Here is a 27,859-nt window from a genome sequence, read left to right on the forward strand (position 1 = left end):
CAGCTCGCTGCAACCTCTGCCTCCTGGGTTCAAGAGATTCTCCTGCCTCAGCCTCCCAAGTAGCTGGAATTACAGCTGTGCACCACCACCATGCTCAGCTAACTTTTGTAGTTTTAGTAGAGATGGGTTTTTGCCATGTTGGCCAAGCTGGTCTTGAACTCCTGACCTCAAGTGATCTGCCCACCTCGGCCTCCCAAAGTGCTGGGATTACAGGCGTGAGCCACAGCGCCCCGCCATACACACACGCTTTTTAACTGCTTTGTGTTCTCTGGCCCTTTCGCCTACAGAATTAGCTATCGAGACCAAGGGGGTTCTCTTGGCCTCGGTCCAACCTTTCCTGAACCCCACACCCTGCACCAGCACACACTGCTGCCTACTGCCCTGCCCTGGTAAGGCACCACTAGCTGTTGTTGACTGGGAGCCTCTTGGCTTTTAAGCAGGATTTGACCCAAGGGTTTGCAGTGCGGGGTGGGTCCAGGGGCAGGAGTTGAGGCAGAAAGACAAGGGCAGGGACAGCTGTGGAGTGGGGGAGGTGGGAGAGAGAAATTCTTAAGAGGCAAAACTAGCCAGGCTTGGCCCCTGGTGGGTTTGGGAGGCAGGGAGCAGGAGGCGTGAACCAAGACGCTGGGTTCCAGGCCAGGGACCGTGACATGAGAGGCCATAGCTGAGGTGGGGCTCTGCAGGAGGCATAGATTTAGGGAGGGGACAGATATCTCAGGGTGGCATTGGGCACACTGAACCTGGGGAGTCTGTGGGGTGTCTGTTGATGCTGGGAAGCTCCACCGAGGACTCAGGGCAGGGTAACAGCAAAGGGGGCACAGGACGCCAACCACAGCAGGTGAGTGGAGGCAGGAGCCACGGGTGGGGCCAGGCCACACAGCCTGGGAGGCGCAGGGGCTGGGCAGCTGCCAGTGACCCAAGCCCACACAGAGACTTGCACAGCTGCCCCAGCCCCAAGTTAGGGGGATCCCCTGGCCCACCTTCTCTTGGCTCAGCCACCCTGGGAGGTGGGCACAAGGGGGCACCGAAGGGGGCAGGCCGCCCTGGCATCCCACAGCCACCAGGAGAAGAATTTAGGCCTCCCCAAGACCTGGCACAGAGCAGGCCAGCCCCGGCCCCCAAGCGGAGGAGGCTGCAGCTCCCTCGCATCTGCGCCTCCTTCAATGCGGGTTAAACTTTGACCAAGGAAATGATTGCTAAACTCGATTCCATAAGTGTCACCGGTCACACTTTAATTCCAGTCTAGAATTAAAGTCTTCAGTCTCCACATTCCCTACTTTCCAAATTCAGCTTTTCCGGGAGGTCTGGAGCAGCTGCCTCTCTGGGGAGATGCTGGAGGTCTCGGAATCACCTCACGCAGCCTCAGGGCCCGGTTGGAGCCACCTCAAGTGACACCAGCAGGCAGATGACCAGAGAGCCTGAGCCTCCAGCCCCGTCTGTGAAGCCAGCAGCCACTGACATGCTCCCAGCCGCTGGGCTGGAGAAGCCACTGTGGCCACCACCGTGGGGGAAACAGGCCCGTTGCCCTGGCCCCTTTGCCCTGAGCCAGCCCTTGTGAAGTGGGCCCCTCTTCTGGGCCCCTTGAGTAGGTTTCATGGCATTTTCTGAACTCCTGGACCTCGTGGGTGGCCTGGGCAGGTTCCAGGTTCTCCAGACGGTGGCTCTGATGGTCTCCATCATGTGGCTGTGTACCCAGAGCATGCTGGAGAACTTCTCGGCCGCCGTGCCCAGCCACCGCTGCTGGGCACCCCTCCTGGACAACAGCACGGCCCAGGCCAGCGTCCTAGGGGGCCTGAGTCCCGAGGCCCTCCTGGCTATCTCCATCCCGCCGGGCCCCAACCAGAGGCCCCACCAGTGCCGCCGCTTCCGCCAGCCGCAGTGGCAGCTCTTGGACCCCAATGCCACGGCCACCAGCTGGAGCGAGGCCGACACGGAGCCGTGTGTGGATGGCTGGGTCTATGACCGCAGCATCTTCACCTCCACAATCGTGGCCAAGGTAGGGCCTCCCCCAGAGCCACTCCAGTCCCGCCACCTTGGAGGTCAGAGTCATGGATCATGGTGGGTTGGACTCAAAGGTCCAGTCCTGGGAGTGACCTGCCTCCCCAGGCCCCGCTCACTCTCGAGCCTGTCAGCCCCTTGTCAGCCACACACAGGGAAGTGGGCAGCAGGGATCTGTCTACAGATGGGGCCAGCCCAGGCTCTTGGAGGTGCGGGAGGCACCTGGGCGGGCACCTCTAAATGCTGGCACCTGGACACTCACTGGCCTCGCCCTGTCCCCGCCCTGCTGACCCGTCAGCCGTGACTCCAGGCAACTCAGCCGCAGGGGGACTCGGTGACAATTCACTGGGTTCCCCGAGACCAAAGCACACAGGGTAAGGGATTACCCCAGGTTGCCTCCCAGATGGGGCGCCAGGCAAAGCCAGGCAAGCAGAGAGGGGCGGCTCGTCCCAACAAGCGGGAAGAACCTCTTTATAAAGAACAGGAGGGAAGCAACCTCTGGGAGAGGGGCCCGGGTGTCAGCTTGGGTGGCTGCTTCCAAGTGGAGAGACAGGAGAGAGGGGCAGATGTGGCTAGAGACCCAGTGAGCAGTAGGGAGCCATGGAGGAGTTTAGGCAGAGGGTGGCAGGATATACTCCTCAAAAGGCCAAACTATGCTTGTGGGTGCCCTCACTGTTCCACAGAGTCTTGCTTTAAAACCCTAGAGGTCACCAGACCACCCACCCCACCCAGCTCCCTGGGGGCCCTCCCATACGGTTCCTCTGCCCCTCTGCCAGGGCTCTCCCAACCTCCTAAGCTCAGCCCCCTCCTCTCCCATCAGTGGAACCTGGTGTGTGACTCTCATGCCCTGAAGCCCATGGCCCAGTCCATCTACCTGGCTGGGATTCTGGTGGGAGCTGCTGCGTGCGGCCCTGCCTCAGACAGGTGAGTACCCCCAGTCCAGGCAGGTCTCAGTTCCCCTCACGAACCCTGCTCTCCTAGGCCCCTGGCCCCAGACCAGCCTCACAAAACGAAGTCTAGAAAGCGCCCTACTTGTTGGCTGTGGGTCTCAGACCAGCCACCCTGCAGCTGTGCCATGTAGGGAGGTCTGGAACCTTCTCTGAGCCTCGAGTTCACCGACTTTGCTCGGGGTTGTAGAGGATTGCTGTTCCCCAGCAAACATTCACTGCTAAAACTAGCTTGGCCATGCATCTGCCTTCAGCAGCAACCTGAGTGCTCCCGGTGACCGGAGCGCATTCCCTTTGGCTCCGGCTTTGGGACTCTCCTTGTGCTCCGGAGTCTTCCGTGGGTGGAGAATGCAGGTTTCACCCAGGTGCCACTTCAGTGTCCACTTCAGCTCAGCGGGCAAGCACAGGGTGGGCTCTCGGTGGTCCAGAGCCCCGTGGCTGTGCCGTGGCAAGCCACAGACCCTGCCTCTTCCTGGTTTGTGCCGCAGGTTCGGGCGCAGGCTGGTGCTAACCTGGAGCTACCTTCAGATGGCTGTGATGGGTACAGCAGCTGCCTTCGCCCCCGCCTTCCCCGTGTACTGCCTGTTCCGCTTCCTGTTGGCCTTTGCCGTGGCGGGCGTCATGATGAACACAGGCACTCTCCGTAGGTCTCTGACCTGGCGCCATGCAGGGGGGCTCCATGCAGGCTCCAGGGCTGAACCACTCGGTCTCCTTGCAGTGATGGAGTGGACGGCGGCGCGGGCCCGACCCTTGGTGATGACCTTGAACTCTCTGGGCTTCAGCTTCGGCCATGGCCTGACGGCCGCAATGGCCTACGGTGTGCGGGACTGGACACTACTGCAGCTGGTGGTCTCAGTCCCCTTCTTCCTCTGCTTTTTGTACTCCTGGTGGGTGCTGTGCCCCACTCCCCTCCTCAGAGGAGATCCTGCCCACTCTCCACCCAGGGGAATGGGAGACTCTCCTTTCACTGGGGGCTGGGGAGTGCTAGAGGCCAGGGGTGCATGGGCTGGAGGAAAGCCCCTTTTCCTACTTATTCTTCTCCTTTCCTCCCTCCTTCTCCTCATCTCTTGGCCTGTTCCCCTCTCCTGTCCCTGCCTGACTTGACATCTATGCTGCCAAGCCCATCTTCTGAGCCCCTCCTCTGTGCCAGGCACGGCAGCACTGAGCTAGGCTAGGGGAGCGAGTAAAAGATACAACACATGCCCGCACACACAGCGCACAGCCACAGTCTGCCTCATGGGCTGACAGAATCAATGCATGTGTCTGTCTGCTAGAAGACAGGGACCAGTACCCACTCATCAGAGGGGAATCCACAGTCCCCACAGAGGGCCGGCATGTGTGGGAGGTTAGGAAATGTCAGCATTGCCCTGAAACAAATCAGGCTTGGCCCTTGCCAAGCACCTGGCACATACTACGTGCTAAATAAATATTTGTTGAATGGATGAATTGTTAGGTAAGTAGAAATAGATAGATAGGTAGGTAGGTAGGTAGAGACAGATAAATGGGTTGACAGATGTGTGGATTGGATGAGTGGATGGGTGAGTCGGTGGGTAGATGGATTGGATCGTACGGATGAATTGAATGGATGGTTGAATGGATGGACAGAAGGATGGATGGATGGTTGGAATGGATGGATGGATGGATGGATGGATGGGATGGATGGATGGTTGAATGGGTGGATGGATGGAATGGATGGATGGATGGATGAATGGCATTGATGGATGGATGGGATGGATGGATGGATTGATGGATGGTTGGAATAGATGGAATGGATGGATGGTTGAATGGATGGATGCATAGATGGATAGATGGATTGGATGGATGGATGGATGGATGGATGGATGGATGGCTCAATGGATGGTTGAATGGATGTTTGAATGGATGGATGGATGGGTGGATGGATGGATGGTTGAATGGATGGATGGATGCATGGATGGATGGAATGGATGGATGGTTGGATGGATGGTCAGAATAGATGGATGGATGGATGGATGGTTGGAATAGATGGATAGATGGATGGATGGATGGATGGATGGATGGATGGAATGGATAGATGGTTGGATGGATGGTCAGAATAGATGGATGGATGGTTGGAATAGATGGATGGATGGATGGATGGAATGGATGGTTGGAATAGATGGATGGATGGATAGATGGAATGGACGGATGGAGGGATGGTTGAATGGATGGATGGATGGAATGGATGGATGGATGAATGGAATTGATGGATGGATGGGATGGGTGGATGGATTGATGGATGGTTGGAATAGATAGAATGAATGGATGGTTGAATGGATGGATGCATAGATGGATGGATGGGATGGATGGATGGATGGAATGGATGGATGGATGGATGGATGGATGGATGGATGGATGGCTGAATGGATGGTTGAATGGATGGATGGATGGATGGATGGATTGGATGGATGGATGGATGGTTGGATGAATGGATGGATGGATGGATGGATGGATGGATGGATGGATGGATGGTTGGATGGGTGGAATGGATGGATGGATGGTTGGATGGATGGTTGAATGGATGGATAGGTGGATGAATTGGATGAACTGGATGGATGAATGGATAGATGGATGGACGAAGGCCATTTGACGGCAGGGCTGAGCCTGGATCATTCATACACAGGCCCTGCACTTAATAGTTGTTTGGCTATTGGGACCACTGTAGAAAGGAGCACAGCAGAGGCCCAGTGGTGAGCAGGTGCCCGCACCCACACTAAGAAGGCTGATTCCACAAATCTCTCCCACCCAACAGCTTGGAGTGGAGTAACAATTTGCAGCCACTCCTCAGAGCAGGAGACAATTACATCTCATACAGTGGCTCCACAAGGAAGCAATCAGGTCCGACAAGAGCCTTCTGGGATGGCAGCTTGACTCCCAACACCAAGAGGGTAGAGAGTGGAAGGTAAAGGTCAGCAATATAAATTCCAAGGCGCCCCTCCTGGTTCTCATGCTGATGCAGGGCCACAGAGCTGCACCCCCCTTTCCTTGGTAGACATGCTCCCACAGGGCTGAAGAAGTGCCCATTCATTCATTCATTCATTATCTCATTCATTCAACAAATAACTACTGAGCACCTACCATGTGCCAGGTGCTGGTTGACACCAGCTATGAGCAGATATGTGGTCTCTGCCCACGTGGAGCTCATAGGGAATCCCACACATCGTGGCCTCACAAACTGTGCCTAGGGCTTGACGAACAAGCTGGGGTGTGGACATCTGAGAATGGGACCCCGCTTTCTCCCTCACAGTCACTTCCAACACATTCCAGTCAGCTTTCTCCCTCTTCTCTGCCCAAACTGCCCTTCCCAGGGTCACCCACAATGATCCAGCTATGTGGTCCCTGCTATATGGCGGGCACGGTCCACACTCTCTCTCTCAGGCAGCCTCACCCCTGCCTGCAGCCCCAGCTCCCTCCAAATACTACAGACCCCAAATCTCCACTTGGTCCTGCCTCCCCCACTGACCTCCAGCCTTGCGCCTCCAACTGCCCGCATGACGGTTCCATTATAGGTGTCTCATCCCCACACACATCTCCTTAGACCTCTCCTCCCCAAGGCTTCCCCAGCGTGGGGAGCAGCCCCCGAACTCATCAGATGCCGAGTCACAGTGGCCATGATGCCTCTATCTCCCTCACCATCCCCCCACCAAGTCCACTGGGTCACCAGGCTTCATCAGCTCCACCTCTAATATGCAGCTGGAATCTCCACTTATCCCCTCTGTTCTGCAAATCCCTAAGGAGCTCAGGGCCCCATTGGGTGTAAGGCAGGTGGCCCCACCCTGGCTGCTCACAGGGGACAACACATCTGGCTGAAGGACCTGTAAGAGCCAAGGCCTAGAGGCAGGTCCCGTGTAGAGTAGTGGGCATGGCAGGCGCTCAGCAGGCGGGGCGGGACGGTGTGGCATAAGCTTGGTTTGACACTGAGGGTAGTGGGAGACAGGTCAGTGTGAGGGGCTGGGTCCTGCCACAAGGAGGGGAGGTGCTAGGCTCATGAGATCAATGTAGCAGAGACTCAGGTGTGAGGGGTGCTGGAGGTGTGGGAATCGGCTGACTGGGTGCGGCCAGAGGGCGCTGGTGCTGCTGGGGACCCTGCTCCCAGCCTGAACCCCGGGGTGGCTGTGAAGCTGTTTGCAGGAGGAAGATGCAGCCATGGGGTGGACAGGAAGGCCATGTGGTATGGGAGGTGCCAGGACAGGGGTGGACCCCAGTGGCCTTGGAGGTGGCCAAGGTCCTGTAGCCCTAGGGGCCCTGACTGCAACCAGGCCAGGTTCCTAGTGAGGCAGGGGAAGGGCTGGGGGGTCTGGAGGGAGGCAGGAAGAGTTCCACAGAGTCATCCCTCCCTCCATCCCAGCAGCCAGCCCCAGGATGAGAACTGCATACCCCCAACCACAATCCCTAGGACGGAGAAAGGAAGCAGAAGGGGTCTCCTGCTGGGGAAGGAGGGTGCCCAAGAGGGCTTGGCTGCCACAGCGCCCTTCGGGGTCCTCAGTTGCCCTAAGCCTTGGGCCTGGAGCAGTGGGTACAGGGGAGCAGTCTGAGGCTGGCGCAGGCCAGGCACTGGGGGCCACAGGCAATGACCCCTCCCACGCCCCCTCCACTTAAGGTGGCTGGCAGAGTCAGCACGATGGCTCCTCACCATGGGCAGGCTGGACCGGGGCCTGCAGGAGCTGTGGAGGGTGGCTGCCATCAACGGAAAGGGGGCGGTGCAGGACACCCTGACCCCTGAGGTAAGGCTGGGTCCTCCTCAAACCTGGACCCTCAGACCCTCTCCCTGGCCCTGCATAGGGCACCCTGGGAGACCCACCAAGGACCTCAGCTCCCTGGGTAGAAGGTCTCAGAGAGGACGAGGTGCCTGGTGCCTCCAGTGCCAACAGCACCCACCCCCGCCTCCACAGGTCTTGCTTTCAGCCATGCGGGAGGAGCTGAGCATGGGCCAGGCTCCCACCAGCCTGGGCACCCTGCTCCGCATGCCCGGACTGCGCTTCCGGACCTGTATCTCCACGTTGTGCTGGTAGATGCCCTTCCCCCAACCCCATCTCCACAGGGGAACCTGGAATTGGGGCTCTCGCTGGCACACGGCCCCGGCCTCTGCTGGCTCCACTTGGTCCCACTGGCCTGCAACACCGACACCTTCCCCTCTATCAGTCACTCCCGACAGGAGACAACCCAGGCCGGGTGGGCTCACTGAGAGGGCTTTAATAAGGGGCAAGGCAGATAGAAGAGATGCAGTAGGTAGGATCCCTAACAAAGCTCCTGGGAGGGCTGGGAGCCAGGCAGGATGATGGGGTGATCCAGGCAACAGCATGGGCAGCAAGCACCCCTGCCTGGTGTGGGGCCAGGGAGGGCGGAGAGGGCTTATCAGAGCCCAGGACCCATGGCCATCCAGCAAAGACCAAAACCGCCAAGGCCAAGGAAGGAAGGACTGTTCAGTGGCAGCTGAAGCTATGGAAGGGACATAGTCACTCCCAGACAAAGCCCCCAAGCAGAGAGGGAGGCAGAAATCCCCTGCTTCTGCCCTCCTCCAGCCTCTCACCAGCGCCTCCCATCAGCCAAACCCAAAGGGAGGCCATGCTGGCAAGGGGACCTGGTAAACATAGTCTAGAGACTGGCTCCGCCCCACAGAGCTGGCAGCTGAAGGGCCAGAACACTGAGTTAAGAGCAGCACGCCCCCACCCTGAGCACCCCCCCGCCCATTGTTCCCACCCTGCCCACCGCCTCCCCCGCCCCCCACCCCCACCCTGACTCCTCTGACCCCCGCCCCAGGTTCGCCTTTGGCTTCACCTTCTTCGGCCTGGCCCTGGACCTGCAGGCCCTGGGCAGCAACATCTTCCTGCTCCAGATGTTCATTGGTGTCGTGGACATCCCGGCCAAGATGGGCGCCCTGCTGCTGCTGAGCCGCCTGGGCCGCCGCCCCACGCTGGCCGCATCCCTGTTGTTGGCGGGGCTCTGCATTCTGGCCAACACGCTGGTGCCCCACGGTGAGGGGGCAAAGCTGTACACCGGAGACTTCCCTACCCTGGGGCGTCTCGGGCTGGGAACAGAGACCTTGGCTCCTCCTTGGAGGTGCTGGACTAGAGCAGGTACCCTGTTAGGAAGGCGGCTGCCAGAGCCGTCTAGGGACAGACGGCAGTGTCTGCTGAGCCAGCAGGAGCAGTGAAGGAGTGGCAGGGGTGGCACCAGGGTAAAGTATGGAGTTAAAATGAGAACTGAGTGATGGATTGCAGGGGGAGGGAAACGGGGGTAAAGGAGGACTCCTCGGGGCTGGCTCTGGGTGTCTGAGTGTGGAGCAGATTGTGGGTGTGGCCATGAGGCCACTCAGGACAGGATACCCAGATGGAGATGACTCCCAAACATTTGCAAAGAGGCCTGCAAGTCAGGGACAAGCCCCCTGGGCTGAAGGGAGCCCTCATCTGATCTTGGGCCCCCCACCATGCTCACTAATCCCATCTCTACCCACAGAAATGGGGGCTCTTCGCTCAGCCCTGGCCGTGCTGGGGCTGGGCGGGGTGGGGGCTGCCTTCACCTGCATCACCATCTACAGCAGCGAGCTCTTCCCCACCGTGCTCAGGTGAGGATGGGCCTGGGCTCCAGGAGAGGGGAGCCCTGGGCTGAGCTGCGGGGCACCCCCAGACAGGAGTGGCTTCTCCCAGACCTAGATGTTCATGTCATGCGTCTCCCTCGTGTGGTCCTGGGGCTGTTCAGGTGCGTCCCAAGCCCAGCCTGACCCCCTGGCCCTCCCTGGGCCAAGCAGGCCTGGCCCGGCATGCAGGATCAAGGCTGTGGGCAGGCAGACCAGGCGCTCATAGGTGCATCTGCATTGGCAGGATGACGGCAGTGGGCTTGGGCCAGATGGCCGCTCGTGGAGGAGCCATCCTGGGGCCTCTGGTCCGGCTGCTGGGTGTCCACGGCCCCTGGCTGCCCTTGCTGGTGTATGGGACGGTGCCGATGCTGAGTGGCCTGGCTGCACTGCTTCTGCCCGAAACCCAGAGCCTGCCGCTGCCCGACACCATCCAAGATGTGCAGAACCAGTGAGTGGACCCAGCCTCGGGACCACCCCTCCCTCCCACCAGAGAACCCTAGCACAGGGCAGCCTGCTCACCCATCCCCATCACTGGACAGAGGCGGAAGCAGAGGCCCAGACAGATAGGATTGGCCCAGAGTCACACAGTACATCTCTGGGAGAGTGGCAGCCCAGGGCTCGGTCTCCAGCTGGCAGTGCTTTGACCTAGGGCTTTGTCCTCTGCCCTTCACTCCACCATTCAAGGCACAAATGGCCAAGCTCCCCCAGGTCCACCCCAAGAGAGGCCAAAGGGAGAAGAGTGGATAGTCCTTTGTGAGAGGGAGATCCAGCCATTGTTGGGGGCCCTCACAGGCCCCAGATTCTACCTCTAAAGCCCTGATGGCTGGCAGGGCAGTCACCGCACACACACCCCCCACCCATCACATGTTCAGGAGCTCAGTTCTGGGTCCCTGAGAGCAGGGTGGTAGCATTCCCTGGAGTCCTTGGGATGGACACAGGTCAAGGGTCAGGGGCCACTCCGCACCCCAAGGAACACCCCTGTGTGCTTCCTGACCAGGGCAGTAAAGAAGGTGACACATGGCACGCTGGGGAACTCTGTCCTGAAATCCACACAGTTTTAGCCTCCTGGGGAGCCTGCGATGGGACGGTCGGAGGAAGAGCCTTCTTCTGTTCTCTGGAGAAGGCAGGAGGAAAGCAAAGACCTCCATTTCCAGAGGCCCAGAGGCTGCCCTCTGAGGTCCCCACTCTCCCCCAGGGCTGCCCCTCCAGCTGAGCCCTGCCCCTCTCACAGTCCAAGAGGCCCCCTTCAATATTGAAGGGGAAAAGGACAGTTTGATTGGCAGGAGGCGGCCCAGTGCTCCACCACCCTGCCCTGCCCTCGTGGCTTCGGAGAGCAGAGGGGTCAGGCCCAGGGGAACGAGCTGGCCTTGCCAACCCTCTGCTTGCCTCTGTACTGCCACTTGTCCCCCCACACCTGTCCACCTGCCCAGAGCTCAGAGCTAACCACTATCCATGGTCAAGACCTCTCCTAGCTCCGCACAAGCAGTAGAGTCTCAGCTCCACAGCTTTACCCAGAAGCCCTTGTGAGCCTGGCCCCTGGCCCCTCCCCAGGAACCTCCAGACCTCAGCCACCTGCCCGCCACATCCTCTGCCTGCTGTCCCCTTCCCATCCTCATCCCTGACAGACTCCACTTAACCCCCAAACCCAGCCCCCCTTCCAGGGGTCCAGGGCCAGCCTGAGCTGCCCGTGAAACTCCTACCCACAGTTACAGCCACAAGCCTGCCTCCTCCCACCCTGCCAGCCTATGAATTCCCAGAGGGTTGTGGCGGTCCCATGACGCCACGTCCCAGCTCCCCACACAGCGCTGGGCCAGAGAGGCATTGGTGCGAGGGATTGAATAAAGGAACAAATGAATGGCTGCCCCTCACTGACTCAAGTGATGAGCCCCCAGGGTCCTCCCGGGTTGGGGGAAGGAGGAAAGTGCTGGGGGCTCCTTGCTGGGGTGGGCCTTTCCCAGGCCAGCTTTCCTGCCCCAGGTGCCAGGCCAGAGTGGCTGCTGTTTCCAGCCCCTGTTGTGGGCCTGGTGCTGTGCTGGACACCTCAAAGCATCATCTCACTTCACTTTTTCCTGAACCCTGTAGGGCAAACGTTGCCCCATTTTACAGATGAAAAAACTGAGGCTTGAAGAACTTGATTGCCCATGACACTCAGCTAGGTGGAGGCAATATCAGGATTCAAACCCATCAGTAGGCCTCCAGAGCCCCACTCTGGCCACAACACCCCCAGCCTCTCCCAACCCAGCCTCACCATCTGGGTGTCCAGTAATTTTCCTGGCAGTGGCAAGGCCAGGGGCCCACAGTGTCCACGGGTATGGCTCGCGGGGAAACGCAGTGCAGCACACACAGAGGTCTGGGTGCAGGCAGAAGCCATTTGCTGCCCAGCCAGGTCCCGGCCAGCCCACCCGGTCACCTGAGCCACCCTGGGGCCATGCTCAGATGGTCTCTGGGTCCACCTGTGCCTGCCTTGCTGCTTCCAGGCACCTTGGCTGAGGGCTGTGCGCCACCTCCCCCCCCCACACACACATTAGCCATGTGTGCACACGTGTGCCCATGTGCACATGCACACATATGGGATGGGAAAACAGAAAGCAACTCTTTGCCCCCACAGGAAGGAGGTCACTGCTTGGCCCAGTCTTGTCAGCAGCAGCCCCTGGGCCTCTGGGGACCCGTGTCCTCCAGCCATCTACCTAGGGCCACCCCACAGTAAAGAACCCTGGGCAGGGATCCTGTTTGTGAAAATGCCTGAATACAAGGTCATCTCAGCCTGCCCTGGACTTTTTGTCTTTTGTCTATCTGCTGCCCAGCTGAGGCCTAGCGGCTTTTCTAACCCTTGAACAGCATTCTTGGGACCTTAGGGTATCCAGAAGTTTCTAGAAGACAGAACCCAGGGATGGTGGGAGATGGGCCCTCCTGCCTTCGGGATATCCCTCCAGCTCACCAAGAGGGTCTGGACTACCCCTCTGCCCACATCCTGAGTGGCCTTGCTCCTGGTCCTTCCAGATAGTCACGTCCTTCCAGATAGTCACGACCTTCCAGGACCCAAGCCCTGTCTGCTTCCAACATAAGTCACCCCTGGATTAACTCAAGAGGCCCTGGAAGCTGGGAGGGCCCAGGGTCCTGTCCCTCTGGCGAGTGAGCAGCCTCGCTATGGCCAAGTGGGTGTCGGCAAAGGGAGAAGGGCCCCCCTCAGCAGCAGCCACGAGCCCACCCGAATGGCAAGCCTATGCTTGGGACACACTCTGTTCTGATGCCCACCACGGGGACTCCAACCTCAGAGCCTATGGGGGCACCCCGCTATGGAGGAGCCAAGGGAAAGAAGAACCCGTAACTACCCCATCAGTCTCATCCCCATGGCGGTGGAGGCCTCAGGCAGCAGGGATGAGGAAAGTGGCTCAGGACTCACTTTATCCATTCTCCTGCCTCCAGCCAAGCCCATAGCTCACCCAGGAGGATGTGCGGGAAGAGGTAGCACCAAGCCCCATGGGCTCCACATCTGCCTTCAAGAGGGGGGTTCTATCCAGAAGAGCTGGGCACTGGCTGGGCTGGTGTTCCCTCTCCTGGGGGCTTGCTTGATGAGGGCAAGTCTGTGAGCTTTTTCCCCAGATCCCTGTCCTTGAGAGCCCTGAGGTGGAATCTCCTGACAAATCCCTGTGAGGACCACCCGCCAAGGAGCCAGGATGCCTAGAACCTCAGCCACCATCAGGCCCTGGACACTGGGCCTGTCTGGGACACTCCTGGGGTCACTGCCAGGCCAGCCAGACCCTGAGGAGCTCAGCTCAGTCCCAGATGCTAAGTCCAACATCAGAAGCACAAGACGATAAATTGAGAATCAGGTGACCATCTCTTACAGATGGGTAAACTGAGTCAATGGCTGAGTCTAGGAATCTGTCCTCTTATAACCAAGCCCTTGAATGACGGGAACACTGAGCTGCCTTATGCAGAGAGAAAGACCAAGTCCCACAGTCATGTGGCAACCCGCAGGACTGGGCTCCATCCTTCCAACTCCTGGACTGCCCCTCTTCCTGCACCCCTACCCTGATATACTTTCCCCTATCCTGTTTAGGGTCATTCTAGAAATTTCTGGAGTAAGGATATTCCTTCTCTTCCTAACACCAAGGAGCCCCTGCCTACCTATCTTTGTTTCTTTGGCTAGTTGTGATGGGAGGAAGGGAATCCAAGCTGTCTCCATCCCTTGGTCAGAGAGAGTAGCGACAGGGGGCCCCAAAGGTTCCAATCACCAGCCCAGGGATAGGACACCCTAGCAAGAATGCCCCAAACCAGGGCCTCTCCCAGACTTCCACAGGTGCTTAGAGCTGACCTCAATGATGCTGACTGTGGCTCCAAGACTGTGAGCAGTTGGGGGACAAGGAGGGCCTGAGTCTCACCCCTCAGGAGCTGGATCAGAAGGGCAAGGAGGGGCTGAGTCCATAGAAATCCACACCTGGGGCTCTGCTCTCTCATCCTTGTCAGGATTTTGCAGGAGGAATCTCAAGAGGTCCTGAGAGGCACCATGGTGGGGAGGGTCCCAAGACAAAAGCTTCCTTCAGGGATGGAGAGAAGGAAGAGAAGGAGATGAGGCTGACCTTGGCCTCTGGAGATAGCTGGAGGCTGCTCAGGTCAGGACTTGCCACTCCCACTAAGGGATGTTCCCCAGCTGAAGGGTGGGGCTCCTGCAGGCATGGAGTCAGCCAGGCCTAAAGATGGACCAGGCTTTTGAACTGCAAAATGACCCCAGGATGAGCTGGCCAACAGCCAGAGCCCCCTGCAGGCGGAAAATCAAGATGCAGAATCGGGCAGTGGAGGGGATGGCAAGCCCAGGGTGTGAGGAAGCCTGGTGGAGGGGAGGGCTGAGAAGCCGATCGAGGGAGGGACCCTGAGTGACACAGCACGGCTGAGTCATGTCTCATGAGCCATGTGGTACAACACCCCACCACTGCCACCTGCGAGGTCCGCAACCCTCCTCGCTCTCCTCTTCTGACAATGCTGTACACGTGGGTATCTGTCCCTTGCGACTGAGAGGCTTAACAAATACAGACCCATCTCTTAACACGTCTGGACCATGGACCTGTTAGGGTCTCCACGAAGGAGTAAACAACGGTGGACGAGATGGCCGGCCCTGGTTCCACCTTCAGTCCCAGCAGCTGCTCAGTCAACCAGAGTGGACTTGGGGGAAGGTAGGGTACCAGGGTCCAAATCCCTAGAGAGGAAGGGGAAGGAGCACAGACTCTGGAGTCAGGCAGAACAGGAGACCACTGCAACTCAGTCACTCATTCACCTCGAGACCTGGGAGCAGCCACTGAAGGTCTCCAAGCCCAGAAATGGCCTCCTCCCTCCAAGGGCTGCTGAAGGATGAGGCAGCATCTGTCCTGCACCCAGGTCTGTGCCCGGGCACACATGCCCCGAGGTGTGGGTCCAGTAGCCATCGGGGGCAACACAAGGTCTCCAGGGATCTGTCTGCCTTCCTGAGAAGCTAAGGTCTGTGAACCGGCCAGAGACCAGCCATGTTTCCTGCCCGTTCCTCAGCCCAGCAGGGATACAGGACACTGTGAGACAAAGACAAGTTATCCCAGGAACCCAAAGTCACGCTCAGCCCAAAAGTTCGGGAGCAACTTACCAGCTCTTGTGGGCCCCCATGTGGGCCCAGACTCCAGCCCAAAGCCAGGATCTAACAGCACCCACCCCGAAAAAAACTGCACAGGACCGTTGGAATTTGGAAAGTTTTTGTTTTCTTTTTCCCACACATTTCCGGGGTTGGGGTGTTTTCCAAGACTCAGACACATTTGTTAACAAAGAGAGAAAAAAAACTGGGGGAGCAGGGAGCCCGTGGGCAAAGAATTGACCCCAGCAGTCTGTGGACAATGCCTTGCTCTCTCTTCCCTGCTGCCCGCGCCCAGCGGGTGCCACAGGCTGCTGCTCGTGGAATCTAGTGTATTTGTCTGTAATATATATCTGCATTTGCCTTTCCCCTCCCTCCCACCCCCCACCCCTGCTCCTCCAGCAGCTTCCCCATCAATGCACGTCGCCCGGCGGCACACACAGAACAGGCCTTCAGCCAGGCCTGAGCCCCTTCCCTGGGCGGCACCAAGCAGGTGCCTCTCCTGGTGAGGGGAGTTGGGGCACTTGCCCCACCCCACCCCACCCACCCACTGGGCCACTCGGGCCCACCCTCCCGCCCTTTTCCCACCGACTCTGGAAACCCAAAGGGAGGAAAGTAAGGGAGAAACCAGACACACAAAAAAAGAAGTAGGGAAGGAGGGTGGGGACAGTGAGACACAGCAAGCCTGGGATGGGGACTGGAGGGCTTGGGAAGAGAAGGAAGGCAGGAGGGACAGAAGGAAGAAGAAAAATTGAGGAAAATTAACAGGACGAGTAGTGGACACTTTACAAAACCCCCAGCCTTCCTTCCCACCCAACCCCACCAAAATAAAACTACCCCCCTTAAAAAAATAAATCAACCCAGGGCTGTGAGCACGTGCCCTGCCTGGCAGGCGCAGAGCTGAGAGGGACAGTCAGCCCCAGGACTGACGAGGCCGCGCGGTGGACGGCAGGAGGAAGGGGGCGAGTACGGGGTTTTTCCTTTTCTTTTTTTGCGTTTCCTCTTCGTAACAGAAGCCTGAGGCAGCCAGGGAGAGGGTCCCCAGGCCCCTTGCAGGGAGAGGGTGGCACCCTCCTCCCGGGCCCTCCCAGGAGGGACAGCTGGCAGTGGGGCGCAGAGCCGGGGGCTCAGACGTAATACTCCTTGTCTTTGTTCTTCTTGGCCTTGCTGGGCGTCTTGGGGGCAGCCGGGGCCTTCTCTTTCACCACCGCCCCATTGCTCTGGGCCGAGTTACTGATGTAGTTCCGGCTCTGGTCCACCTGGTAGGAGCCCTCGTCACGATTGCGGTACTTGTACATGGCGTAGAGGAGGATGAGGATGCAGAGCGCCGCCGCCGCCACAATGCCCACCACCATGCCCGTGGTGCTGCTGGACTCCCGGATCACCTCCACTGCGCCTGGCGGGCCCCGCTCCCCAGGCCCTGTGGGGTTGGCTGTGGGCAAATGGGGGAAGCCGGGGGCTGAGGTCACGCCGGGGCGCAGGGGAGGGGGCCTCCGCGGCTCAAAAGACGTGGGGGCCCCAGGCCCCAAGGGCGGGTTCTCCAGCAGGGGCTGAAGCGGGTCTCGGTGGTTCATTTTGCCCGCCGGCAGGTTGGGGGCCGGGGCGGAGGGGGCAAACAGCACCCCAGGGGCGCCCGTGGCCCCATCTGTCCTGAGGTTGGGCCGGGGAGCGGGTTTGCGGGGTGACAGGAGGGTGGTGCGGTCCGTGACCAGGGGAAAGGTGGTGTAAAAGTCCTCGTCGTCCGTGGGGGGGAGGCTGGAGTCAAAGACCTCCCCGGAGGCGAAGCCCGAGGCCTCGATGGGCTCCTCGCAGTCGCTGTCGTCCCGCTCGGCCTGGCACGGGCCCCCGGAGGGCGGGCGGCGCGCCGCGGGCGGGGGCAGCGTGTCTTGGGTGGCGCCCACTCCCGTGAGGAAGGGGTAGAAGGTAGGGGGCGGGGGCACGAAGGGGGATCGGGTGGCCACGGGAGGGGGGTCTAAGGAGTCCTCCGTGATAATGGGCAATATTAACTCTCCTCCTAGAACAAGAGAGAGAAGAGAAAAGAGAGAGCGTCAGCGAGGGCCAGGGCGCAGGCGGCCGGCACAGAGAGAGAAACAACAGCCTCACACACCCAAATCGGTTCCAATTGGCTTTGGCGGAGACTAGAGCGGGCCGGGCCCGACCGCCAGCCGGCCGAGCACTGCGCTTTAAGCGGGCAGCGGCTCAGATGCCCTGGGCACCCCACGCACGGGCTCTGTGACTCTCTGGGTTTTGGTCTTTTGATTGTCTTAAGAAATCAAAAGGAACAGAAAGGAAAGGAAATTGAAAAGAAACAGAAAAAAAACTCTACTGGTTTAAGGCTTTAAAAACAGATACAACAGCAGCATTTAAACAAACCTAACAACAATATCTTTTAGGGTTTTTTTTTCTAGATTTTTCTCTTTTTTTGCTTTTTTTTTTTTTTTTTGCTTTTGTTTTTGTTTTTAAAAAAGAAGATAGCATACCACGGAATTCAGGCAACTTACATCAACAAATAGGCCGTGTGATTTTAGCATGAAGAAAAAAATTACAAACAGAGCTGTGTAAGCGGGTTCTCCCGGAAAAAAATAAGAAAAAACAACTTTTCCGTACAACGTTTTCTGTCTATCTGTTCGGTATCTCCCTCCCTCAGTCTCCGCTCCCTGCGCATCCTGCCTCCTCCTGAACTCTCTCTCCGCCCTCACTTGTCCCTCTCCCCCTCATTCAACACAAAGCTGAACTCTGCACAGGGCAGGCTGGGGCTGAGGGGCAGTTTCCACCACTTGGTGTCAGCATGTCGGGGAGGGAGGAACAGTGGGCAGGAGGACTTAGAGAGTAGGGACATGACAGGCAGCCATGTAGGGATTGCTACATGGGTGAGAGGTCTTGGGAGGGGACGGCCATGGGAGGGGGCTTGGAAAGCTAATTGCAGGGTGGCCATGGGAGGGGAGACATCGAAAGTGGGAGGTGAGGTGGCCCATGAGGAAGAGTGGGCAGGGAGGAGTCGGACGCATTGGAGCAGGGTCCTGTCCCATAGAACTGTGGGAGGGGTGGGGAGAAGCCATGTAGAAGCAGGGAGGTAGGGAGGGGCAAGGAAGGAGTGAGGGGAGTGGGCAGGCACACATGGTTCCTGAGCTAAGCCTAACTCCCCAACTTTCTCATTCTTCACCCTCCACCTCTGACCCCCACTGACTTCCCCCCTCCCCCTCCCCAGAACCCCCATGGGCCGCCAGGACCTGGCCAGGGCTTGACTGCCTCTGGCCTTCTTATTATAGTTAAAACAATAACAAAACAACGGAAAGAAGAAGAAAGCAAAAAAAGAAAAGAAAATACATACACAGCCATCTGGGAGGGAAGCACCTGCTAAATAGGGCCCATGGGAATGAGTGGGGAGGGCTTTGTGAGGGGAGAATGGGTCTCCCCATCTCTAGGTCTGATAACTGGAGTCCCTTGGGCAGAAACTGCAATTCCCATCAGCCCCCAAAAGGTGAGAACTGTAACTCCCATCAGTCCTTGGAGGAGTGTAGACCACAATTCCCATCAGCCACTGGGTCAACAACTGTGACTCCCATCAGCCTCCTGGGCCTCCTCTCAAACCAAAATAGTGCAACCTCCTGGTTTGGGGTAAAAGGGAGCTGGGGCTCGGCTCTAGGTGGCTGGTGGGAGGACTTGCTCCTCTTGCAGGGGCACCTCTGAGCCTGACGAGGGTTGGAGGTTTCCTCTCTGGCTCTCTCTTCAGCACAGCCTAAGCCCTGCCCACATCTGAGTGCCTCTCGCTGGTCTCTGCAGGGCGTGGTCTTCATAGATCATGCCCAGAAGCCCCTCAGCCTCTTGGTGGTAAAGCACCCCGGGGCCTCCACTGCCAGGTCCCGCCTGCCCCACTGCAGCCCCACTGCCACCAGGCCAGCCGCATTCCACCTTCACATCTTGGCGCTCTTCTCCTGCTCCCCACCCACCCACAGCCCTCTGCCTCTGCCCTGAGTTCAAACACTGTTGCCAACCTTCAGATCATAAGCTCCAGCAATGTCGCAGAGCTGTCCTTGGCCACACCAGCCAGCCTGTGGCCAAGACCTTTCCATTGAACTTGAAGCCTTGCTGAGCTCCCCAGGCTGCTCTTCCCACCAGACTCCAATCTCCCCTGGCCAGGGACTCACCTGCACCCTAGATTTTGAAACCCCAGGGCTCCTGGCCCTCCAAAGGCTCAGTCACAGTGAAAAACTTTGAGCTAAGAGCAAAGGAGCATGTTTTGTGGAGCTGGGACTATCCGATCCCAGCTTGTTATGGATAAGAATGCTGAGGCCTGGGTGGGCCAGACTTCCCAAGGTCACCAGGTGTAGGTGCCCGGCAAGGTGAGTGAGGCCGGGGAAGGGCTAGATCTCATGAGGAGCCCAAGAAAGCCTAAGTCATCCTCCCAATGCCTCCAGGAATCTGTTGGGGCTGCGTGACTCTTGGCTTGGATGCTAACTTGGATGACAGAACACATGTTCTGTCACTGAGTTCCTGTGTGACTGTGGGCAAGTTTCTTCCAGTCTCTGGGCCTCAGTTTCCTCATCTATAAAAGTGGGGTATTGGGCTCCAGGCCCAGGATGAGGCCGAGGCTTGGCTCTTGTGGGACCTCTAGCCTTTGGATGAACAAGTATGTCTTCCTGTACCCACCTGGGATCCAGACAATGAAAGCCAGCACCCTGGTCTCCAGGTAAGGGGCAAACTCAGCTGTCAGCTCTCAGGAGGGTTGGCAGCCTCATGAGCAGTCGTAACCTGGGCCCAATCATGGCAGGGTTCCCCTCCCTGCATGGACCCTGAGCGCCTCTGGGGTCCTTCCTGCTGGTCCATACCATCAGCCCTCTACCTGACCTTTGCCTTCTATTCAGAACACCTTTCCCTGCTGACATCTCAGAGTCTGGCCAAACACCTCCTCTTCTAGGCAGAGGATGCTCCCTGCCTTGAGTGCCTCTGACACCATATCCCAATTCTGTCCTGGAGGCATGGCTTTGTACTCGCTGCCAGGGAAGGGCCAATGGCCCGGGTCCTATCTGTCTCCCTAGCCCCCAGCAGTGGGCCTAGCACAGAATTGGGGCTCGTTATGCTTTTCCAGGGGAAGGGGAACAATATTCCTCAGGCATTTCCTCTGAGCCAGGCCAGGCTAGGTATCTAGGGAAGGGAGTGGGCGTCTCTCTCACAGACCAGAGCAGCTGAGTTCTAAACACCCCACCCCCTCCACCCTCTTAGGCAGCAGGCACTATAGAGAGCTTAGCCTGGCAGCAGCCTTTCTCTACAAACCAGCTCCCAGCCCAGCTCGCCACCTTCCATCTTAGACTGGGCCAACAGCTGCTGCTGGAAACCCCAGCGTCAAGGCTTGGCCTAAGCTGGCTGACCATAGCTGGGGCCCCAGCAAAGTGCCAGGCCCAGGGCACAGAACCAGACCAGGAGGCCTTTGCTGAGGCCACATCCTGCCCTAGAGGGGCTGACAGGCTGATCAGGGCACAGAGCTTGGCTTTCTACCAACCTGCTGTCCCCCAGCCAGGCTAGGGCATGGGGGGCTTCAGGCCTTGGACCACAAACAAGTCTTACGCAGCCTGAGCCCCCTACAACCATTTGCCCTAGCTAAGCCCTTGGGACACACAGGCTCCTCGGGTCACCCTTCTGCAGACTTCCTCTGCCCCCAGACTCTTCCAAGGCCTGCTCACATTGACCTCTTGCCCCTCCAACCCCAGCTGCTTCCTGGTCTCCATATCTGGGTCCCAGCCCTGTCCCCTGCATCTGCAGCTCCTCTGGGGCTTCCCTGGGCCCTTCTCTGCCCAAGGCTTTGACTGTACCATCTCCTGAGGTGTCCTCCCCTCACCCACACCCTCCCACACTGCCATGACTCCCCCTCGGTGCCCCCTTCTCATGGTAGCCTCTGTCTCCCATGTGGCTTCCTCTCCATTTCCTCCCAGCCAATGTCCCACACCCCACTTCCTCTCCACAAGATAGAAAGCTCTGGAGAACCCATGGGAACGCATGAGGACTTCCTTCCCTGGGCTCACTCAACCCGGCCTAGGCTCTGGGGCAGTCAAGTCACCTAACCTAGGGTGCTGGGCTTTCCCAGATCACACACCAGTTCAGGAAGGATCAGAAGAGGCTGTCCTGGTGAGGAGTTGGCAGGACCTGGAGGAGGGGAGGATCGGGCTCCTCCAAGACTCCTCCCTGCCAAAAGCCCAACCGCTGCCCGTGCTGCTGGGCTTTGTGGGTGCAGACTCACAAATGACTCACGGTCCAGCTCTACACTAAGGATGCATCCTGGAATGGGATGCTCCTAGGAGCCAGTGGAGTCTGGTAGGACCCCAGGCAGCCTCCCACCTCTCCCCAACTTCAGGCAGCTGCAGCAGTTGGAAAATACTCACAGGTGCACACTTATCACAGACACCACCCACCCACCCAACACTCCTCTGCATCCTAAGAAAAACTGAATTTCAGTGCATGTGGGCCCCACTTACTAGAGAATGCCATCCCTGACCAGGGGGACCACCAGCCATTCCTGATCTTCCCTTCTTCCCCAACTCTCCTTCCTCTGGGGGCTGCTGGCCCAACAAACTTAGCCCCTTCTGCCCTTAAGGCACAGAAGGCCCCTGACTGGAAATCTACCCAAGAACCCCACTCTCACCCAAGCAAGGTGTGCCCACCCCCAAAGGGGAGTCTAGAATAGAGGTTGAGCATATCCGAGACTAAGCAGTGAGCTGGAGGCCCTGCCCAGGCTGTGAGGGGCAAGAAAGCCACCAGCCTACAGGGCACTTCATGGGGGTTAGAAAAGACAGTTGCAGACATGACCCTGTGGTGCATGACTTCACAAACAGTACCTTCATGCAATATTGGAAAAACCATTCTCTCCTCTCAGTGGACACGGTCCTGTTCTGGTGCCCAGGACACATGGCTGGGCAAGCAGAGCCCTGGGCAGATGTCAGCCCCTACTCACCTGTGTGAGCAGAGAGCAACCTGTGCCACTGTGTATGGTGCCCTGAAGGACAGTGCCCCTTGCCACCCACAAGCACCAGTACTGCAAGGGCAGAGGCCAGGGTATTTCAAGGTAAGAAAAAAATGGTACATTGTGGCATATGTGCGCGCACACACACACACTGAGGATCCATGTTTCTGTGCCCCAAGCACATGTGTGCATGCATGTATGTGAACCTAGATGGATCTCCGCATGAGCGTGTGCATGTCAGTGCGTGGACCTCTGGCTCTGGCATGTGCCTGCCGGTCACCGAGCCTGGGTCTAAGTTCCGTGTGCACATGTGCATATGTGAACGTGCTCCAGAACATATGAGTGCACCACAGGCATCCGAGCACCAGCGGTGCACCCCAGGGAACGCGTCCTTCACCAAACTCATTTTCCCCTTCTCCTGGGAAGCAAGACTACATTTCCTGACATCCCTTGTGAGTAGGCCTGGTGTGTGACTGAGTAATGGGCACTGCCCATACCAGTGCCCCAGCAGCCTCCTGGTGCCACCTTCCTGCTCCTTCTCCTGCAGTGACCTTGGAAACCATAAGTTGGAAATGGAGGCACCACAGATGGAAGGAGTGTGGATTCCTAAAGCACCCTTTGCAGCAGAGCCACCTGCTGATCAGGCACAGCCAGGTAGGGTGCACCTGAGTGAGAAACTTCTCTTGAATTAACTACGGAGATCCGGGGCTTATCTGTTACAGAAACAAATGTTACTTTAACTAATACAGACACTGGCACCAGAAATGGATGTCACGATAACACAAACCTGAGAAGGCACTCGTGACAATCCAAGGCGTGGAAGCTGGGAAGATAAAACCCACGTAATGCAGTGGCAAAGCATGTGGTGCACACCGTTGCTCATGAGGACCTGGAGGGTAGGCACTGCCTGTGGAGTCTGGGCACTGAGGGAAAGGGCTGGGAAAGGCCAGTGACCATGAGGCTTCTACTTTCTGCTTTTAGTAACATAGTACAAGGAGGAGACCAAGGAGGCAAGGAGTACGAGGAGGCAAGAACTGGCTCGTTTGCAAGCAGAAGTGAAAAGAATACAGACAGCCCAGAAATCTGCATCCCACAAGAGTCAGAAGAGGCCACTGCTTCCAAACAGTAAGAGAGAAAAGTGAAAAAGGCATTGAGGACAATGGCGCAGTAAAACTTCTCACCCGAATAAGAGCACTCAGCCTTGCTCAAGGATCAGATTTAGGGGTTGCCCCCCCGCCCCCGCAACCTCCCACCTATTGTTTCAAATGTCCTCAAGACAATCACCACTGTATTAAGAGAAAGAGGCGTGGGGGCAGAGCAACAAGGAAATAAGTGAGGCTTGAGAACTGTGTCTAGGTGTGGTTACTTTGAACCTTAAACCACCCTTGGGCCCCAAATCTGCATGAGCAGGAGTGGGCTATCATACTACAGCACCCCCAAGGAGGACATTGTTCCCAACACCCACTTCAGACATGGCCATGGAGGAGGAGGACTGGGAGGAACTTCCCAGAGGGGACAGCCAGGGACCCCAGACAAAGGAGAGGGGAGTCTCCCCCAGACAGCAGAGTCTCTCCCAGGGTTTAATGAAGAAATTTCCCCCACTGCAGGGGCAGAGAGCCTGGCCTGCCTGCCTGCTGGATTTCCTCAGCGCCAGCAGCACACATTGGCCTGTGTGAATCTAGGCTGCTGTATGTCTTCCATTTTTCCCTTTTTTGCATGGGAGATTGTATCACGGTTGTCGTCTCTGCCCCACACTACAGTATGCTGGGTGTGTGCTGGGTGTGTGTTGGGCTGTGGGAGCAGTGAGATAAATTATCCATTTAGTTCCTGGGTATCCAGATCACATATGGGTCCCCATTCCAGAGGAGCCAGGTCTTGACCGGATGCGGTGGGCTACCATCTCCCAGACATCATGAGCTTTGAGATGAATGCCCTAACTGGTTGGGACTTTGGGTGGTCTCCCTTGCGGAGGAGTGAGTGTGTCCTGGAGGTGAGAAAGAGTGAAACGGATTCTTGATGACCACAGGCAAGCCGGTGACAAATAATTCACTAATTGGGTCCCAGACCTGTTTCTGCTTCCTCCTGAGGGCACAGCAAGGCCATACCTCACAGCCTTCCTTAAAGCTAGGCTGGGCCCCATGACTGAGCTCCAGGCAACGGAATGTGGGCAGGAGCCTGCGTGCCTCTCCCATGGCTGGCCCATAAAATCTTCCACTTCACAACTCCATGCCAGGTCCCCTTCCACCACAACTCAGGAAGTCACCTGTTGAAGATGGTGCAGCCACAAGATGGAGAGGGACCAAGCCTTGAGTCATCACTTGGAGAAGAGTGGCCCACCAATCAGGAACACTTGTTTATAACTTACATGAATGAGAAATACATTTCTATGTGTTAAACCAATAGACGTTGTCTATTATAGCAACTAGTGCTACCTTGAGACTCTCTTGGAATCTGAACACACTGTGGTTCTACGGGTCTGGGCAAATGTGTCTGTGACTCTGTGGAGTTAAGCCTGCATGTGCCTCTGAGGGTCTCATTCATGTGTGCATGAGGGCAATGCTTCAGGAGGGATGCTTGCGTGGAGTAAGTGCAGGAGGCTGCTTCTGTGGGTCTGAGCATACGTGGGCTTGGGTGAATCTGAATACGCATGTGTGTATGTGTGTGCTCTTGTGGGTCTAAACAACTGTGTGTACTTACCTGAGTGGGAGCACACAGGCATACAGGCATGCCTTGTACTGTGTCTGAACATGTGTGCATGCCCTACAAGTCTGAGGATATGTGTGTGCCCTTCTGTGTGCCACTGCATGGGTACCTTGGAGCACAGAATTGCACCTGCACCTGTGTGGGCTAATGTAGGCCCGAGAGTGTGTGTGTCTGTGTGTGTGCATGTGTGTGTGTATGTGTACACCTCTGTACAGGTCTAAGCACATGAACTTGCACATCTATGCGTATGTGTGTACATATGTATTCTTCTGTGAGTGTGAACCAGCATGTATGTTTCAGCAGGTGTGTGTACACTGCTGTGGCACTCAGCACATGAGTGTGCATGGAAGTATGAGCTTCTGTAGGGGTGGGCTTGGTGGGAGAGGTGCAGGTCTGTGAAGTTGAACAAATTGTGTGTGTATGTAGACCCCTGGGGTTGAGCACACAGCCTGCCTCTGAGAATGTGCACATCTGAACCCTTGTGAGTCTTACCCAGGTGCACCTTTGTGTACATGTGGGCATGCCTCTGGGGGTTGGACACACATGTTGGTGCATGAGTACACCCCTCTGCAGATATGTATGTGTGCATTGTGGTGAGTATACTTATACACACATGTACCTCTGTGAGTCTGGTCATAGACGTGCATTTCTGTGAGTATATGTGGGCACACATGTGCACTGTGGTGGGTCTAAGCACACTGGTTACTTGCCTGATCTGAACATGCATACAGGTCTCTGTGGTTCTGAAACACATGTGAGCATCTGCATGTCTGAACATGGGTGTAGGATTCTATGGTCTGAGCACCTGTGTGTGTTACACAGATGGATCTGTACACATATGTGTGCCTCTGAGCTGAGCACAGATGTATAATCTGTGAGTCCGAGGGCGTGTCACAAGGTATATGTCTGACTGGGCCTAAGCACATATGCACACACACTCAGGTCTGAACACTGATGTGTGTGTCCTGTCCTGAGTGTCTGCAATATGCAAGTCTGTCTCTGGGTCTGAGCATGTGTGTGTGATTCTGAACATTCAGCATGGGCGTCAGTAGATATGAGTGTGTGAGTGTGCCTCAGTAGGTTTGAACATGCATGTACACATAGCTCAGAACACAGTCAAGTGCCTTGGTAAGTGTGAGACACACAATATGTGTGCCTTGGTGCAACTGAACACACATGCAAGTGTGAACCTCTAGGAGCTGAGTAGGTGCACACGTATGCATCTGAGTGCCTCTGCGGCTATTTCTGGAGCTCTAAGCACACACATGCAAGAGTTGGTAGCTCTGAGTGCATGCGTGTGCTTTCATTAGGCTGTGCATGTGTGCATGAGTTTGTGCTTCTGTGAGTCTCAACAGGTGTGTATCTGTGTTTATGGACTTCGGGGGGTATAAGCACACACATGTCCCTTGGAGTCTAAGCATATGTGTGCCTCTGTTGGTCTAGGTACAAATAGTGTGTGCTCTTCTAGGTTTGAACGTGTGTGTGGGGGGGGGAAGTGGGCCCACGTGAGCTTGCTGGTGGGTCTGTAAATGTATGTATGTGCAGGGCTGTATGTGTGCATGCCTCTGGTCACACATGTGCATACAGACCCTGCCTCTGTGGGTCTGAGCCTGTGTGTGCTCTTCTCTTCCCACATGTCTCAGGTTGTGCAAAGTCAGATCCCCTCAGGGGCCAGGCCCAGGACACAATATGTGGGTTGGGCCAGCTGAGACAACTACAAGTGGGTACATTACTGATGGTGCATGCCCCACTAAAGGCACTCCCATTCAAAAGCCAACCTCAGCTAAAATAACAGTGTAGATGATGGTCTCACTAAACAAGGGAGAAAGTATGGGCCAGGGTCTGTGAAGGACCCCAGGTTAGGGAAAAGGGTGAAAAGGTGAGCAGGAATGATCCCAGACCCAGGGATGAGGATCTGCAAGGTGGGAGAGGTAAAACACCATGGGGTCTCCAGCCAGGCTGCCCCCATCTCTGACACTGGAGCCAAGGGAGTCCTGGCCGTCTGCTGGAGAAAAGCCTCCTTGCATTCGGGCCTGGGAGAGACTCTGGCTAGAGAGGCTTTGGCCAGCATGGCATGGTCTATACAAGACTGGGAGACCCTGGAGTCATATTGGTCCTTGCCTGGCCTCCCACTGAGATGATGAAGATCCATCATTAAACCTTTCATAGTGGTGCAAATGTGGACGTGTAAGCATGTGTGATGCAGGCCTGGGGGAGAGGCTGTGGCTTCTGGCAGTTTCCTCTGGGGGTTCCAGAGTGCATTCTGCACTCCCTCCTGGCCTTATTTTTAAAGCTGGGTGCTGGAATGGCTACCAGCCCCTCCCTATCCCAGGCTTCTAGACCTCCTCCACCCTTCATCCTCTACTTGGCCCTTTTCCCAAGAGGGTGGCTCAGTGGTCAGTGACCTCACAGATCCCTGACTGGGAACCAGCTGACCCGCCTGCTTCAGCTCCTCCTCACCCTCTGCCCTAATGCAGCCTAAAAGAGCTCAGACCACCAATGCATCCATTCAGCATCAGACCCAGGCCCCTGACCAGACTCCAAGACAGGACTGGGATGCTAGAACTTCTCTGGGCAGAGTATGGCCCAGGTGGGATCCAGTGTGCACTGCATGTCCCTACATGGTGACCATCTGGCCCCAGATACCCCTCTGCAGGGCGCAGGGAAAGCAGAGACTCCTCCTGTTACCCAGGAGTTCCTGTCCCAGAGTGTGTGAACATGGGCACCTGTATGTAAACACATGTGGTGGTGCCACTCAGTGCCCTTTCCTCAGGACCCTCAAAGACCATTGTCTCCAGAGCCCCATCCCAGAGCTTTCATGGGGCCACTCATCACAGCCACTTCCAGCAGGCCTGGGCTAGCAGTGCTGTGTTGGCCACAGGAGCCACCAATAAGTGCCTAGAGCTCAGAGCAGTAAAGCAGGGCAGGGGGTGCTGTGTGTTGAAGTCACCAGATGCCCAGAGCCCCCCAAAGCAATGGAGGCATTGGAGTGTACATCCTTGAGCCAAGATCGCCCCAGGGGAAGAAGTGACAGCACTCAGCAGAGGGGCCTCCTAGAGAGGAAG

The 27,859-nt window shown here is 57.2% G+C and overlaps 2 protein-coding genes across 32 annotated transcripts in view; one reads left to right on the forward strand and one right to left on the reverse strand.

Moving 5' to 3' along the window:
- Positions 1 to 829: 829 nt before the first annotated feature.
- SLC22A12 (solute carrier family 22 member 12) lies at positions 830 to 11,404 on the forward strand. 4 transcript variants are annotated; one of them, XM_030810145.1, is made up of 10 exons: positions 1,240 to 1,996; positions 2,819 to 2,922; positions 3,434 to 3,588; positions 3,664 to 3,832; positions 7,564 to 7,687; positions 7,856 to 7,971; positions 8,724 to 8,938; positions 9,420 to 9,528; positions 9,785 to 9,988; positions 10,538 to 11,395. In XM_030810145.1, exons 1-10 carry the CDS (start codon positions 1,595 to 1,597, stop codon positions 10,599 to 10,601), a joined length of 1,662 nt encoding a protein of 553 aa, XP_030666005.1. In that variant the 5' UTR covers positions 1,240 to 1,594; the 3' UTR covers positions 10,602 to 11,395. The 4 variants fall into 4 exon arrangements, with proteins under 4 accessions (XP_012366639.1, XP_030666005.1, XP_012366635.1 ...); XM_012511181.2 differs by having other exon boundaries at positions 3,434 to 3,486; XM_012511188.2 differs by lacking the exon at positions 3,434 to 3,588 and having other exon boundaries at positions 1,240 to 1,585; positions 1,697 to 1,996.
- Positions 11,405 to 15,243: 3,839 nt separating this feature from the next.
- NRXN2 (neurexin 2) overlaps positions 15,244 to 27,859 on the reverse strand; it is a 116,412-nt gene continuing 103,796 nt past the window's right edge. For 18 of the 28 annotated variants that reach the window (XM_030811090.1, XM_030811088.1, XM_030811080.1 and 15 more), the window contains one exon: positions 15,250 to 17,150. In XM_030811090.1, the coding sequence (XP_030666950.1) occupies positions 16,264 to 17,150 (887 nt within the window). In that variant the 3' untranslated portion in view covers positions 15,250 to 16,263. Of the gene's footprint in view, positions 17,151 to 27,859 lie in introns of all 28 variants that reach the window. The other 10 variants (XM_030811102.1, XM_030811101.1, XM_030811093.1 and 7 more) reach the window with 2 other exon arrangements.

The sequence above is a fragment of the Nomascus leucogenys genome, chromosome 4 (assembly GCF_006542625.1).
Source record: "Nomascus leucogenys isolate Asia chromosome 4, Asia_NLE_v1, whole genome shotgun sequence".
Classification (NCBI taxonomy): domain Eukaryota; kingdom Metazoa; phylum Chordata; class Mammalia; order Primates; family Hylobatidae; genus Nomascus; species Nomascus leucogenys.